The sequence below is a fragment of the Oreochromis niloticus genome, linkage group LG2 (assembly GCF_001858045.2).
Source record: "Oreochromis niloticus isolate F11D_XX linkage group LG2, O_niloticus_UMD_NMBU, whole genome shotgun sequence".
NCBI lineage: Eukaryota > Metazoa > Chordata > Actinopteri > Cichliformes > Cichlidae > Oreochromis > Oreochromis niloticus.
Genome location: NC_031966.2, coordinates 1,175,741 through 1,188,974, shown reverse-complemented (window position 1 = coordinate 1,188,974; position 13,234 = coordinate 1,175,741). Strand labels below are relative to the sequence as shown.

Here is a 13,234-nt window from a genome sequence, read left to right as displayed (position 1 = left end):
GGTAGTAATAAAATATACTACTAACTCTTTTACACTACGTCCACACCTACACAGGTATTTTTGAAAACGGAGCTGTTTCTATGCGTTTGGGCTTTTCGTCAACATGTAAACGGCGTTGCGATTCACCGAAAACGGAGATTTTTTAAAACTCCTTTTTTGCGTTTACGTGTGGACGACGATTACAGAGTTCGTCATGCAACGTCAAAGGTATGTGCCTCTTTTCACGTCACGCTGTGCGCCACGTTATTGTTTACATGAGCTGGATTGCAGAATGGCAGATAGAGACAAAATGCTGTTACTCTTAATCTGACTATCTTCAGGTTTTACACGCTTACATACACACACACAGTTACTGTCCCTCCATTTAGAAAGGCAGAGTCTTCACGGTGTGATTATTTTACGTGTAGTTGTTTTTTTCCTGTGTGATAATATTCAACATTGCTATCAGTACATTTTTCAAAAAATGCCTCTCTGTGCAAAATGGGTTTAAACGCATAAACAGCTGTGGGATACTGTTTGTCCGTGATTTGAACAGGGGGAACAAATTACGGCAGGATCAGCCTGATATTATTTGTATCCCACTGTAACTTTACTGCATAAAGAGCTAACATGTCCAAAATGTCAGGAGTAGTTAGTTATTACAAGAAGTGTTTGTGAACTAAAAATCAAGAATGTGGGATCCTGTTTGTCCGTGATTTGGAGAGCCCAGCGCTGCTCCCGACGCAGGGAAACTAATTTTGCAGGGGAGACCTACCTTGGCACTTGTGCAGGTGAAGCCAAAGGGAAGATGTGCTTCACCATATTTTCTAGTCTTTGGCTTGGAAGGAAGTTGGTTTGGAAACATATTTGGCGATGCTTCATCTCCTGCTTTGCGTTTATGTGGGAGCCCCGTCAAAAACCTGTCCATTATGCTAGCAGTGTCCAAGCTTTCTTTCTTTTTTTTTTCTTTTCATACCGCGCCCCCCCTGCAATGGCTCTGCCCCACACTTTGGGAACCTCTGTGTTAGCATGTTAGCAGAGCGATGCTACTGTGAACCGAGGAGCTATTGTCTTGATGTGACCTTCTACTCAGGGTTTTTTCTTCCAGTTCAGAGCAGAAATTTTTTTGTTAAGATACTGGATGTTGTGTTTTTCTCCACAATTTTAATTATAAGCTAGATATATTGCTGCTAACAGCAACAGGGATGAGTCAGTGAGTCAGTTGGGCTTGTGAATCATGATTCATGAGTCAGTAAAGTGATTCTCGAGTATTGAACGATTCGTTCATGATTCGCGCATCACTACAGCATAGCCTGTAACGTTATTATGACGGACACATTTTATGAGTTAACTTGGCTTTAAGTGACTTACAGGTTTCTTTGAAAAATACTTTCTTATATCCAGGTTCTTCCTTTTTGCTGCCATCCTCCTCTCCTTCTTGCAGGTCCTCGCAGCGCAGGCTTACCGCTGCTAAAACTAGGCTGTATCCCAATTCAGGGTCTGCAGCCTTAAACGCCGCATTTTACGTCACAGCGACGCGACGAAGGCTGTCCCAATTCGAAGGCTGCTCGAAATGCGGCCCTCAAATGCGTCCTTCCTTTCCCTGAATTTTAAGGATGTGGCAGTGTAGACTTCATGGCCCAACATATCCCAGACTTCATAGCACGGCGGTGGGTGTGGATAATTTTGCCGAAAAAAACGGTGGAAGCGGAGTGGCCAAAGAGTAAACTTTTAAAAGTAAGTACTGAATATCATGTCACTTATTTATGTGCAAATGTTTAATAATGAAGAACATTAGCAACATTGGCAAACTTATGTGACATTAGTGATGTTTGTACTTTCAGTGTTTACTTGGTTTTAAAGCCTTTACTTTAAAATATAAGCCGCTCAATAGTTGACCTTAATCTTACAGAGAATGTGATGATTTTATGGATAATTAAAGTCAGTCATATATCCACAAACACAACAAGCTGAAAGTCAGTTAATGCTGCTCGGTTTGCAGTCCTGAATATGACGGCACAAGCAGGATTCACTGCACTCTTAATGTTAGCTATGTTATATTGCTGCCTCTGTTCGGTGGTGTCGAGCCAAACGGACTTTAACGTGTGTTTGAACGGCTGACGGTTCACTCGTTAAGCTGAAAGAAAGATGCTTTAATCACAGGAGTCACACATGTGTCCACTGTACCATCTGGGAACTCTTCTTGTTTAGCCCTCGTAATAACACAAACACTAAATCCTCCTTCTCTTGTGCTGTTTTGTAGCAGTGTGTACACCTGAGACTGTCACCTGTCTGTCTGTCCTGCACTCTCTCTCTGTTTCTTTCTCTCTGATTGTGGAATAAAAGTATGAACATGTATTTATAAGTTACACTTGTGTTTGAATCCTGCAGCTTATCACACATTTGATTTCCATGTGTGACAACTGCAAGTGTCCAGAGTGAGGACAGACTGAGGGACCCACTGCTGCACATCATCTGTGAGGCTTTGCACCCATGATGATCCACCAGGACAAACTCAGCAGTGTGTGAGGAAGAGGAGGAGGAAGAGCCAGCAGCAGCTGACAGATGGAGAGAATAGAAAGACTGTTCCCTGTTTGTGAAGGACTGCTTTTCCTAGCAGTCCTTCACAAACATTGAAAGAACAATGTTTGTCTCTTATATATAATACATCTATATATACACTGTCACAGATACTTGTCTTTGAGTGAAGATTTAAGGTGATAGGAAATATAAATAACTTGAATCTTTACTGAAGCTCAGTATTTGACACAGAGTTCAAACTCACTGCTGTGATAACTAATAATGATTAATATAATAACTATCATATTGGCCATATTATAGTTACATTACCAAAGTGAGATGACTTTAGTCTCATGAACAACATGAGCTAATTGTTATTTACTAGCTAATCTTAAATGACTGTTCAGTACAGAAATGAAGCCCAACAATCATGTTTTACAGTCCTGTGGTCTCAGCCTCAGATACTTATCACATCACACAAAGCTCATGTAGAAACAAATGAACAGAATATGTTCTCCTTCATTTCTGTCAAACAATGCTGTATGAAACGTTTCCAGCTGTTAGTATCATGGTTGCTAGGCAACCTGGGCAGCGCGACGGAGGCTAGACTGTCCCATTTCACAAGCCTACAAGCCTCACACTTCCGGCCTTAGCGGTCTTTGAGTACGCGGCCCTTGAGGACCGTTAAGGCTGCGTACTTTAAGGCTGCAGACCCTGAATTGGGATACAGCCCTAAACAGAGCTGCCTGAAAGGCACAGCCAATCACATTGGCCATATTTGTCACATGAGGTAGGACTCCAGTAGAGAACGTAATTTAACTCTTTCTGCACCGCTAGGTGAATGAGTCGTTGACAGATCGTTTTTTTTTCTTTCTACCAGTTTTGTTTTTCTTTACTCGAAGACATCAAATTATTGGTGGGGACAATTCAATAATCGCTGGATATTGGTGGGGACATGTCCCTTTCGTCCATGCCAAATCTACGCCCTTGGTAGCCGGTGTATCAGAGAAACTCAGGAGAGTTTTCTCCAAGCACGACATCCAAGTGCATTTCAGACCCAGCAACACACTCAGACAAAAACTGGTTCACCTGAAAGTCAAAACTCCAAAACACAAACATAAGAATGTGGTGTATGCTGTACAGTGCAGCGAGGAATGCCCAGACCTCTACATTGGAGAGACTAAACAGCCACTTCACAAGCGCATGGCACAACATAGAAGAGCCACCTCCACGGGACAAGACTCGGCTGTACATCTGCATCTAAAGGTCAAAGGTCGCTTTTTGAGGATGCCAACGTTCACATTTTGGACAGAGAGGACAGATGGTTTGAAAGAGGACTGAAAGAAGCCATTTACGTCCACTGTGAACGACCATCTATGAACAGAGGCGATGGTTTTACGACACCAACTGTCTGACATCTATAATCCAGTTTTGAGATCCTTCCCAGATGCCTTAACGCCCACTCACATCCTGGGCCATCTGACCTCAAAAAATCACATGATAGGGTGGGGTTAGGTTTCACAATGAGCTCACCCGAAACACTGGCTGATTGTGACCCACACCCGTTTTCACAACTTGGGTCATGTGATTAGGTAGAGGATCATCAGGGGGTCCTTTATAGGGCTTTGGAGTTGACGTCATGCTGCAATGCATTGTGGGACCGCGGCGCCATTTTCGGGGTCTACGAATCAAAACAAACACACTGTGTTGGAACAACGACGACAAGAAAGATGTTTAAAAGCAGCTCAAAAGAGAATGGACTGTATAGAGACCGATTGCGTCCAGAGGCGAAGCAGCGGTACTTGCAGAAATAGCGTGCATTGGAAATGTGGACCCGTATGAAATACGGCCGTGGAGTAGAAACCCTGAAGACCAACCGCTATTGACGTAGCCTGACATATTTTCATACCTTCTCTTTGGAGTCAGCGCGTACAAGTCGTCATTCAAACAAAGGTAAGTCAGCTTGAGTATTGCGAGTGAAATGCGTTTGATTTCCCTCCGAACATTCAGATTAGTGCAGCATAAATTCATTCATGCGGGGGAAATTACAGTGAGAACATGTGGAGGCTCTGTTAGAGGGATAACATAGTGAGTTCAATGCATTGATGTCATATTGTCCTGAAGAATTTTGTTATTCTTTATGGTTAAAGAAATTGCAATAATTTATTCATATTTATTATAAATAACTCTAATTATACATCTTGCTTCCATATTTGTATCCTGTGTCACTAAAAATACATCTTTAGTTTTATACATTGATTAATGACCTGCAGAATCTCCTTATCATATTAAGTGATTCATAATTGTCACTTTATGCTTTCTCCATCTCTAAAGTGATTACATCCTTGCATTACATACTTTAGGTTCATTTTCTGCAGGCAGGTTTCTGAGAGAGAACAGGCTGATTTAGAATATAAAATGCAGCGTTCTATAGATGGATGCAAAAAAAAATGAAAAATTACATGTATGTGCTAACTTTCTAAACACTTTGTTACATTTATGATAAAGTAGATAAAACACATTGGTGTCGGCCTTGGCTCATTAGTTCTTGTCATTAAATGAACTTTGTGTGTGTTTCAGGTACTGCACTCTCAAAGACTGAATGAACCAGCATTGCAGCCATAGGTCATTGTGAGCATCACAGGGAAGGTTGAAGCTGCCCACTGCACCTGTATGGCCGGAGTCGTGGAGACCTGCACCCATGTCGCTGCTCTTCTGTGTAATGTAGAAGCAACTTTGTGGATCTGTGGCACAAGGACTGTTACAGATGAACCTGCATACTGGGTTTTGCTGGGTAATATGACCAAGATACAGCCAGAGGTTGGCCATAAGATAGACTTCTCCTCTTCAGCTGCCCAAAAAAAGGCTCTTGATCAAAATATAAACAGACCATCTGTATTGAAAGGTAAAAGGAGCCGTCCTCAAAAAAGAAAAATCCCACCTGCTACTGTGGAGGAGTTGTCACTGCTATTGGATACTTTGCTGGAACACAGTAAAGCTGTGGGTCGTGGGAATGACACATAATGTTTTATCTAGGGGTCTAGATTTATGCCTGAAGTGCACTGCCATGTAAATAATTTGCATTTACTGAATATGTACTGACTGAGTACCACTGTTCAAAAGTTGAATAATGAAACAAACTAATTTTTGCCTCTTTTTTTTAAATTAAAACCACTTTATAGAACATCACATCAGTTACAATGTAGAATCCATGTCATTTATAGTTTACAAATGACGAAATGTTTACACAAAATCATGACAGTGTTTACATGATATCACCCACTACTAACACTACTTAATTTACTTTATCTTCTGAAAAATTACCCCTATTTAAACAGCACAAGACTTAAGAATATTTAACAGGAGCAAGTTTCATTTTTCCCTGGTTTTACTACCACACTGTTCACCAAACACAGCAAACCTTCACCATCTTATCTAGAAGGGTCACCTCTTCACCCTCACATGGAAGAAGTAATCTGATTGGCATGGTGGTATGTTTGAAGCAGGTCCCTTGTGTAGCGCTGGAACCCAGTCACGATGTGTTTCATCCATTTCATAGGCTGGTTTGCTGCAATAATGCCAAATAATTAGCAACTCTATAAATAGAAGATAGTTCTGCAAAATCACTCAGTAGGATGTTTGTTCTAATTTGCTATGACCACAGAGTGCATCGAAAATAAAACTAATAGGCTATAAAGAGTGATATGAACATATTTAGAACTTACCGGAATGAAAATGTCTGGAGCACCAACAGATATTTGGAGATGGAAGAGAGCTGGATATCAGCTCGTCTCACAGCTGCTATCCAGGCTAGACGCCTTTGTTTGGTAACATCCGATACACGAGCTGCCTGATATTGCTTCCAGGTTGGGAAAGAATGAAAAGATAAACCATTTTCAAGCTTATTCTCTTGCCGGTCGTGCGATCGAACATTGCAGCCGACCACACAGCAAGTACGAACCATGGCTGTTGTGTGTGCCTTCGCTCCTTTTTCGCTTGCACTTTGTTTTGACCCCAAAAATGGTGGATCAGGCCAAAATCCTTTCCACGCCCACCCCCGTGACATCATGCTCTATCCGTCTTTGGGGGGAAACTCCCACTGGGTTTAAATCTGGGACTCTCCACCATTTGACCCTTAGAACTGAAGAAGCTTCTCGGATGAAACGTCTTCAAGCAACTTAAAGAAGTCCAGACGGTTTTCTTTCCAAGCTCCTTAGACAACTGTGAGTATCTTGCTAGGTGTTGTAATACATACGTTCCCTTCTTTAATCTAAGTAACAGTCTGTAATATTGAAAAACTGTCATTAAAGCAGGGGAATTGTGTATGTTGACAGCTATCTCCTCATGCACAAGTATGAAGAAGAATAGCAGACATGAGTCTGCACTGTAAAAACTGTGATTCGGGTTAATTAGTATCTATTAGGAAAGTAATAGTAACTATTACTTAGTAAAAACATGTATGTGTCGTTTTAATTAAATCTAAGCAAAATTCAACGTGTTTGAGATGTTCAGTTATTTAAATTTACACACTTTCGTTTGGGGTAAATTAAGCAATGGTTTGTTGAGTAGATTTTAAAAAAATGTATGAGTACCTAGAAAAATTAGGAAATCTAATAGATTCAACTGATGAAAGCATTTTCATTTTAATCATTGTACACTTCCGCCCATAATCCTTTGTGCCACGTGCAGGACACACACGCTTCATGAGCGGACGATCTCCATTTTGTCAGAGGTAAGACTTCTTAATTTGTTCGGATATAGGACACGGTTTAAACAATAACGTATATCGGTTTTGAGTAAAGGTTTTAAACAGTATGATATGTCAAAATTAGATTAAAAATGATCACTGTAATGTTAGTATCGTATTTTTACACAAATGGCAGTTAGTGGACTGCTAGCACAAGGTCACTTTCCAAGCCTTCACGACTGTGTTACTGAACAGCTTTAACTAAACACATGTTTTACCGTATTAAAAAATATATCAACGATAAATTCCGATGAGTTTTAACGTCTTTCATCCGCTTTTAAAAGTTCATGAAAAGTTTTGCGCTCAGTGGTAAGCGATTTAGTTAAAATCATTTGTGCCGGATTTTGTCAGCCACAGTCAGTTTTGCGAAGCTTTTGTCTCGACGCAGTGGTTTTCAGTTGTGGTTAATGAAGCTTAAGTGGCTCAGTCCAACGACATAACTGTTTTTTTCGCGTCATGCTGTCGGAGCCCCGTGACTTTATGGTGTTATTTTTGTGCCACTATTCTGAGCGCACGTAAAAGAAATTGCAGGTGTAAGTGTTGCATTTTGAGGAGAAATTTATTTTGAGCGAAGAAAAGCTAAATTTGAGTGAACAAAATTCATTGCTGCGTGCAAAAAATGTATTTCAGTGTTTGCTATTATCCACACACACACATAGCAGCCCCGTTTGCTCAGTTTTTGCATTTGCGCTTACTCGCAACGGTCCTCCTGAGGACCCGGCCTTCGTGGTCTACGTGGTCCGGGTCCTCAGAAGGTTGGGTAGGCCGGAAGTAAACGGCTGTGAAATTGGACGGTCTAGCCTTCTGATTAGCGTCACCGCTGTATCGGTGGAGTTTAATAAATTCGGCCGTCTGCTCCTTGCTATGTAAAATATAACAGGACACTGGCATAAATTCTCGACCGCCTCATACTCCTGTTTAATCAGTTTTCTGTTTGACGCTTAGTCAGCTGTGTAAAAACCAAGGAGGAAAATAAAGTTTTATTTTATCTAATCGAAGCCAAACCGATTTACTCAGGAACAAACAAAACACAGAAAAAAGCCTAACAATAACATTTTTAGGTTGTCTAAGTGACTTATATATTACGTTTAACCCGAGTAGCGAAAGTCCGCGGTGATCTGAAAATGATGTGCCGGGAGTTGTGCCGTTCTCGGCAGCTTCAGGGACCCTCGAGCTCCTGGCTAGCTATCGAGCTGGTGGGTAGCAAACGTCTCCGAAAACGTCGAAGCACTTTTGCAAATATGCGATATCTTGATAAACCGAGCAGATATTTGATGTTTACACAGCTACTTTCTCGCTTGAAAATATGTTAAAAGTTTATTTTGTGACCCAGAAACATTAGTAAGAGTAATTTTAAAAACGTAGTAGCGGCCGCCATTGTTGGAAACTGGAGTTTGGCTGGGCCGCGCTATGAATTCTGGGATATGGTGGGCCACGAAGGATACACCCGACCCATCCTTCAAATTCAGGGAAAAGGAGGACACATTTGTCGGCTGCATTCGGAGGAGTCTACGAATTTGGACAGCCTTCGTTGCGACGCTGTGACGTAATCGGCCTACAAATGCGGCCTCAGGAGGATGCAGTCCATGAATTTGGCTTGCGCTCTCAACATTTCTGCCCCTCTTCGTTCAACTATTTCTGTACACCGTTATATTAGTGCCACAAAACCAGCCAATCACAGACTTGGATGCAAAAAAAAATCTGATTGGATGTTTTGGTCTCCAATCAGCTCGAAATGAGGAAATGCAATATCCCAGAATCAATTTCATCCAAAACTCAAAGGAGGCAGTGGCGGGGGAACACAGAGTGGCGGAGTTTAAAATATTACTCTTTCTGGGTCGCAAAATAAACTTTTAAGATATTTTAGTGCAAGAATGGTGCTGTGTAAACTTCAAATATCTGCTCGATTTGTCAAGACTTCACATATTTGCACAAGTGCTCTAACGTTTTGTGTTCGTTTAGAGGCGTTAAGCCAGTGTCAGTGAGTTTATATTTACTGTTAAGAGTAAATATCTCACCAGAAAATTTGTAGAATCATTATTACAAAATAACAGTAAACATCCTTATATGTTTTAAAAAGTGTTAATCTATTGGAATGACTGCATATCAAGTGCTCACATTTGCAATTTTGAAAAAAGGTGGAAGAATTATCTTAAACATCTTTAGTCAGAGATTTTATTACTTTACCTATCACTGTATAACAAATCTGTGATCTAGACATCTAGACTTATATATATGGGGGGGGGAGTTATTTCATGTTGTGATCTGTCACCAAATTGCTACAGACACCAGGGCTTATCCCCTTTTTAATCTAATAAAGAGTTTCCTTGTATTATATATGTACCTCACCTTCAAAATTTTAGCATTAATTTAAATATGTCTTTAACAATCTGCGTGTGTTTGTGTAATTTTTTTTTTATTTTGGAGACTGCTATTAATGATAATGTTGCTTTCCTTTGAGGTATTGGAAGATCCCTCAACTTAAATCCAGCTGATCGGTATGTAGACTGTGCATTATAAAGTAAGTTGTGATACCATGTTGTATTAAATTAAACTAATGGTTTTGAAATTGAAGCAGCAGAAAAACATCAAAGTCAGATGGCCAGCTTTATTTGAGGCATCTCATGTGAGTTCCAAATTCATTTTGGGTAGGCTTCTGTTTTGATTTTTATGTAATGTTTCAAGTTTCAAATAATTTGAGGCTGTATCATGTTTTATTTGTCATTCAGCTGCAGGATGAGTTCTACAGGATCACCCTGGTACACCTTGAACCCAAATTCATGTCCATGCTGGATGAATACACTCCCAAACTGTTGGCCCTTTTCCATTCCAAGGGGGGAGCCATGGGATTGAAGTTGCAGGCTATCATAGCCAAGGTATTTTCAACAGACATTTCAGCTTGGAATTTTATTTAAAGAATTTTGTTGTCAAATTTCAAGACTCATTTGCATGGTGCATAGCGCAACTAACTTTTTTGCATGTTTTTGTCAGTGCAAGAGGACGTCAGGAAATGTTGGAACATTGATATAATTAACAACACACTTATGGTTTTCATGTTTTAGCTGTATTATAAATACACGTCTGTTCTTAGTAAAAATACTCACACAAGTACTGGTATTGCTGGGTTTTTGTTTTGTCCTAAGAAGGAAAAACTCTTTCTTACCAACAGTAACTAAATTAAATTAAAAACTAAATGACTAAATTAAATTAATTTACTAAAAAGATTCATTTAAAGATTTCAGACACAAAAACTTGGAGATATTAGTCATAAATTTAATTTAGTTAAAAGCTTCAAGGCAAGCACACAGTTGCAAATGACTAAAATCATGCAACCTGAAGAATGTCAGCTCGGAATTGTCTTTACCTATATAATGTTGACAATACCCTTGTGTTGACTGTCTGTCAGCATCCACGCATGTGCATTAACATCAGCTAATTATCCCACATAATGTTCCATATGATCATGATTTGATATTTTAACAGTTTATATTAAAACTGACAATTCTCACAGTTTGTCTTAATAAATGGTCACATATATGATGGTAACTTTTGGATTTCTTGTCATTTTCAGTTTGTTTTAATAAATGGTCACATATATGATGGTAACTTTTGGATTTCTTGTCATTTTCAGTCACCAAGCAATCCTAGCAATAACATAACCAGAAATCTGGTCATTCAGTGCTTGATGGTGTACCTTGGGGAGTCCATTGATCAACTGATCAAAGAGTACAGTGTAAGTGTTGAAATAGAAAAATGTTTCTGTTTTTGTTATTCATATGTGTTAGTCAAAGTGGGAAATATTTCATGTGTGCAATTACAGTCAGAAAAAAAACATGTTTTTGTTGTTTCAGGATGCTGATGGGGATAGTGTGTCACAAGATCTTTCTGAACAGAGGATGAAAATCTACAAAATCAAGGCTGTTGGATCTGAGGAGGATGACATTGGCATTGTGCTGGAGGGTGTGAGAGTTATGCCTGCTCTGGGTAATTTTCCAAGAGCATGTGCAATGCTTGTTGGATTGACATATGCAGTCGATCTTGCCTATCCCAAAGAGCTAAAGTACACCTTGGAAGTATTCCAGAAACTTTTCCTTGAACTGGATTGTGCTAAGCTCTCACCAAAAGTGAACAGCCTCAAGAATAAGTTAATGGCTTAAACAAGGACAAGGGAAGTAAGCTCACTGAAAACTTTTGGTTTGTCTTTGTTAGATGCAGCTATCTTTTCAGACCTGCAATGTGTCAGGCTGTATTTGTGCTCTTTATTTTAATGTTTGTTTTTTATTACCTACAAGTTTCGTAGGAATGTTCTGTTTGAAAGGCAACAAATTGGAGGAATCACTAGTGAAGCTTTTCTTTGTTTATAGTGTATGTTAATATAAAACATTAGTTTAAAACAACTTTAAAATTTAACAGAATTGCAGTCCTGTAGCTGTAGAAATGTTACTTCCTCTTACATGTGTCTTAGATTTTCTCAGGTTAAACATCCAAATTGGGATAAAAGGTTGATTTACATTATTGATATACCATGTACATGAGTGATAAACCTTTGTTCTACAGTTATATTGAGTGATTCAATTGTTTTTAAGTTTTTGTTAGTCAATCATAAATAAGTAACAGAGATAAAGGAAACAGAATAAAGAATATTCAGATTTCAGGTTCATGTTGATATTACAGTCTAATCTAACGATTCATTTCTTTTTTACAAAACTGGTTTACATTCATGTAGTTTCTTTATGTTGCTGTTGCTCTGTACACAGTGTGATAGTGTGATAAACTGTTTATCACACTAAAACAAATTTACAACAGGGGAATGTATTTAGGAGATCAGAAGATTGTTGATAAGAATTCAGTGTATAGAAAAAGAAAAATGTTATATTATAAATTACCATTTTTATTTTCCACAATAAAACAAATTACTGCTTTGATGTTTTCTTTGTGAAATTGATTCATTTTACTCAGAAAATAAGTTAAATTCTTTTTATTTTCTCTTATTATTCAGTCATTATTTATAAGGTTTATTTGGAAAATTATTGAATCCAATTTGAGTTTTACTGAAAAAAAAAAATCTTCATTTCTTTGTAATGGATATTTTAGGAAGTTTTTACTAAATCTTTGCCAGATAGTTAGTAAATTCAAAGTAATTTTTCTCAGAGATTTATTTCATATCAATTATTTTTTTTGTTAAAGTTGGGCAATTTTAACCTTCAGTTTGAGATTTTGTCCCTAAATCCAACACATATTTACAGCTTAATTCTATTAATATCTACTTTTGTTTTCTATTTGAATTTAATTAACATTTTCTCTACATTTTACATAAATCTTTTGAAATTAAAATCTACTTAATTATTTTAAGTGTCACTTTGTTGCCATAGGTTTTTTAAGTAACCTCTAGTCACAGTTTTTACAGTGTGGGATGACAATGGCTACATGACTGCAATAATAACCTTCATTCAACCGTTCAAGTCAATGAAAGATTTTGATTACAAGACCTTGTAACCCTTTTTGTGCAGCCCTCCTTCATCCTCTGACTTTGTGTCAGATGCAACCAGCGCGATGACACATTGCTCTTAATTTGGTAAATGGACCGATTCTTGTATAATGCTTTTCTACTCTCCCAGAGCGCTCTATACAACATTCACTGTCTTCCATGCTTTTCAGTACTTACTAAGTACCATCACACACATTCGTACTCCCATGGATGCATCAGAGAGCAACTTGGGGTTAGTATCTTGCCCAAGGATATTTGGCATGCGGACCAAGCAAGCCAGAGATCGAACCACCAACCTTCGAATCAGCTGATGACCTGCTCCGCCTCTTGAGCTACAGCCACCCCAGTTTAAACACAGCTTGGGTTTGGATGTGTCCAAAAAGGATAAACTTTACAAACACTAATTTTTCATCTTTTTTCAGTATGACAAGGAGAAACATTGATACATTGCTACATTGCTGCAGATGGTTACTCCTCTTTCTATACATTTGGCAGCACAC

The 13,234-nt window shown here is 38.8% G+C and overlaps 1 protein-coding gene and 1 long non-coding RNA gene across 6 annotated transcripts; both read left to right on the top strand.

The window, feature by feature from the left end:
- The first annotated feature begins 4,155 nt into the window (after positions 1-4,155).
- On the top strand, positions 4,156-5,421 carry LOC112847539 (uncharacterized). The gene is made up of 2 exons (XR_003221128.1): positions 4,156-4,452; positions 5,080-5,421. It is a non-coding gene; the product is annotated as an uncharacterized LOC112847539 (long non-coding RNA).
- A 940-nt stretch (positions 5,422-6,361) lies between these two features.
- Positions 6,362-12,239, top strand: LOC102075982 (uncharacterized). Of its 5 annotated transcripts, none has more exons than XR_002057025.2 (6): positions 6,362-7,231; positions 9,708-9,744; positions 9,825-9,872; positions 9,976-10,122; positions 10,878-10,979; positions 11,098-12,239. XR_002057025.2 is itself a non-coding variant. In XM_025909279.1 (5 exons), the coding sequence occupies exons 3-5, from the start codon at positions 10,027-10,029 to the stop codon at positions 11,401-11,403; spliced, it is 504 nt and encodes a 167-aa protein (XP_025765064.1). In that variant the 5' UTR covers positions 6,362-7,231; positions 9,708-9,767; positions 9,976-10,026; the 3' UTR covers positions 11,404-12,239. The 5 variants fall into 5 exon arrangements, 3 of the variants coding, with proteins under 3 accessions (XP_025765064.1, XP_025765062.1, XP_019202975.1); XR_003221105.1 differs by having other exon boundaries at positions 9,822-9,872; XM_025909279.1 differs by lacking the exon at positions 9,825-9,872 and having other exon boundaries at positions 9,708-9,767.
- Positions 12,240-13,234: the final 995 nt, after the last annotated feature.

Coding starts and splice junctions, on each gene's coding strand:
- LOC102075982 (XM_025909277.1), top strand. CDS start 9,804: ATGGTTTTGAAATTGAAGCAGCAGAAAAACATCAAAGTCAGATGGCCA. Junction 9,873..9,975: donor CTTTATTTGAGGCATCTCAT/GTGAGTTCCAAA, acceptor TTTGTCATTCAG/CTGCAGGATGAGTTCTACAG. Junction 10,123..10,877: donor TGCAGGCTATCATAGCCAAG/GTATTTTCAACA, acceptor TGTCATTTTCAG/TCACCAAGCAATCCTAGCAA.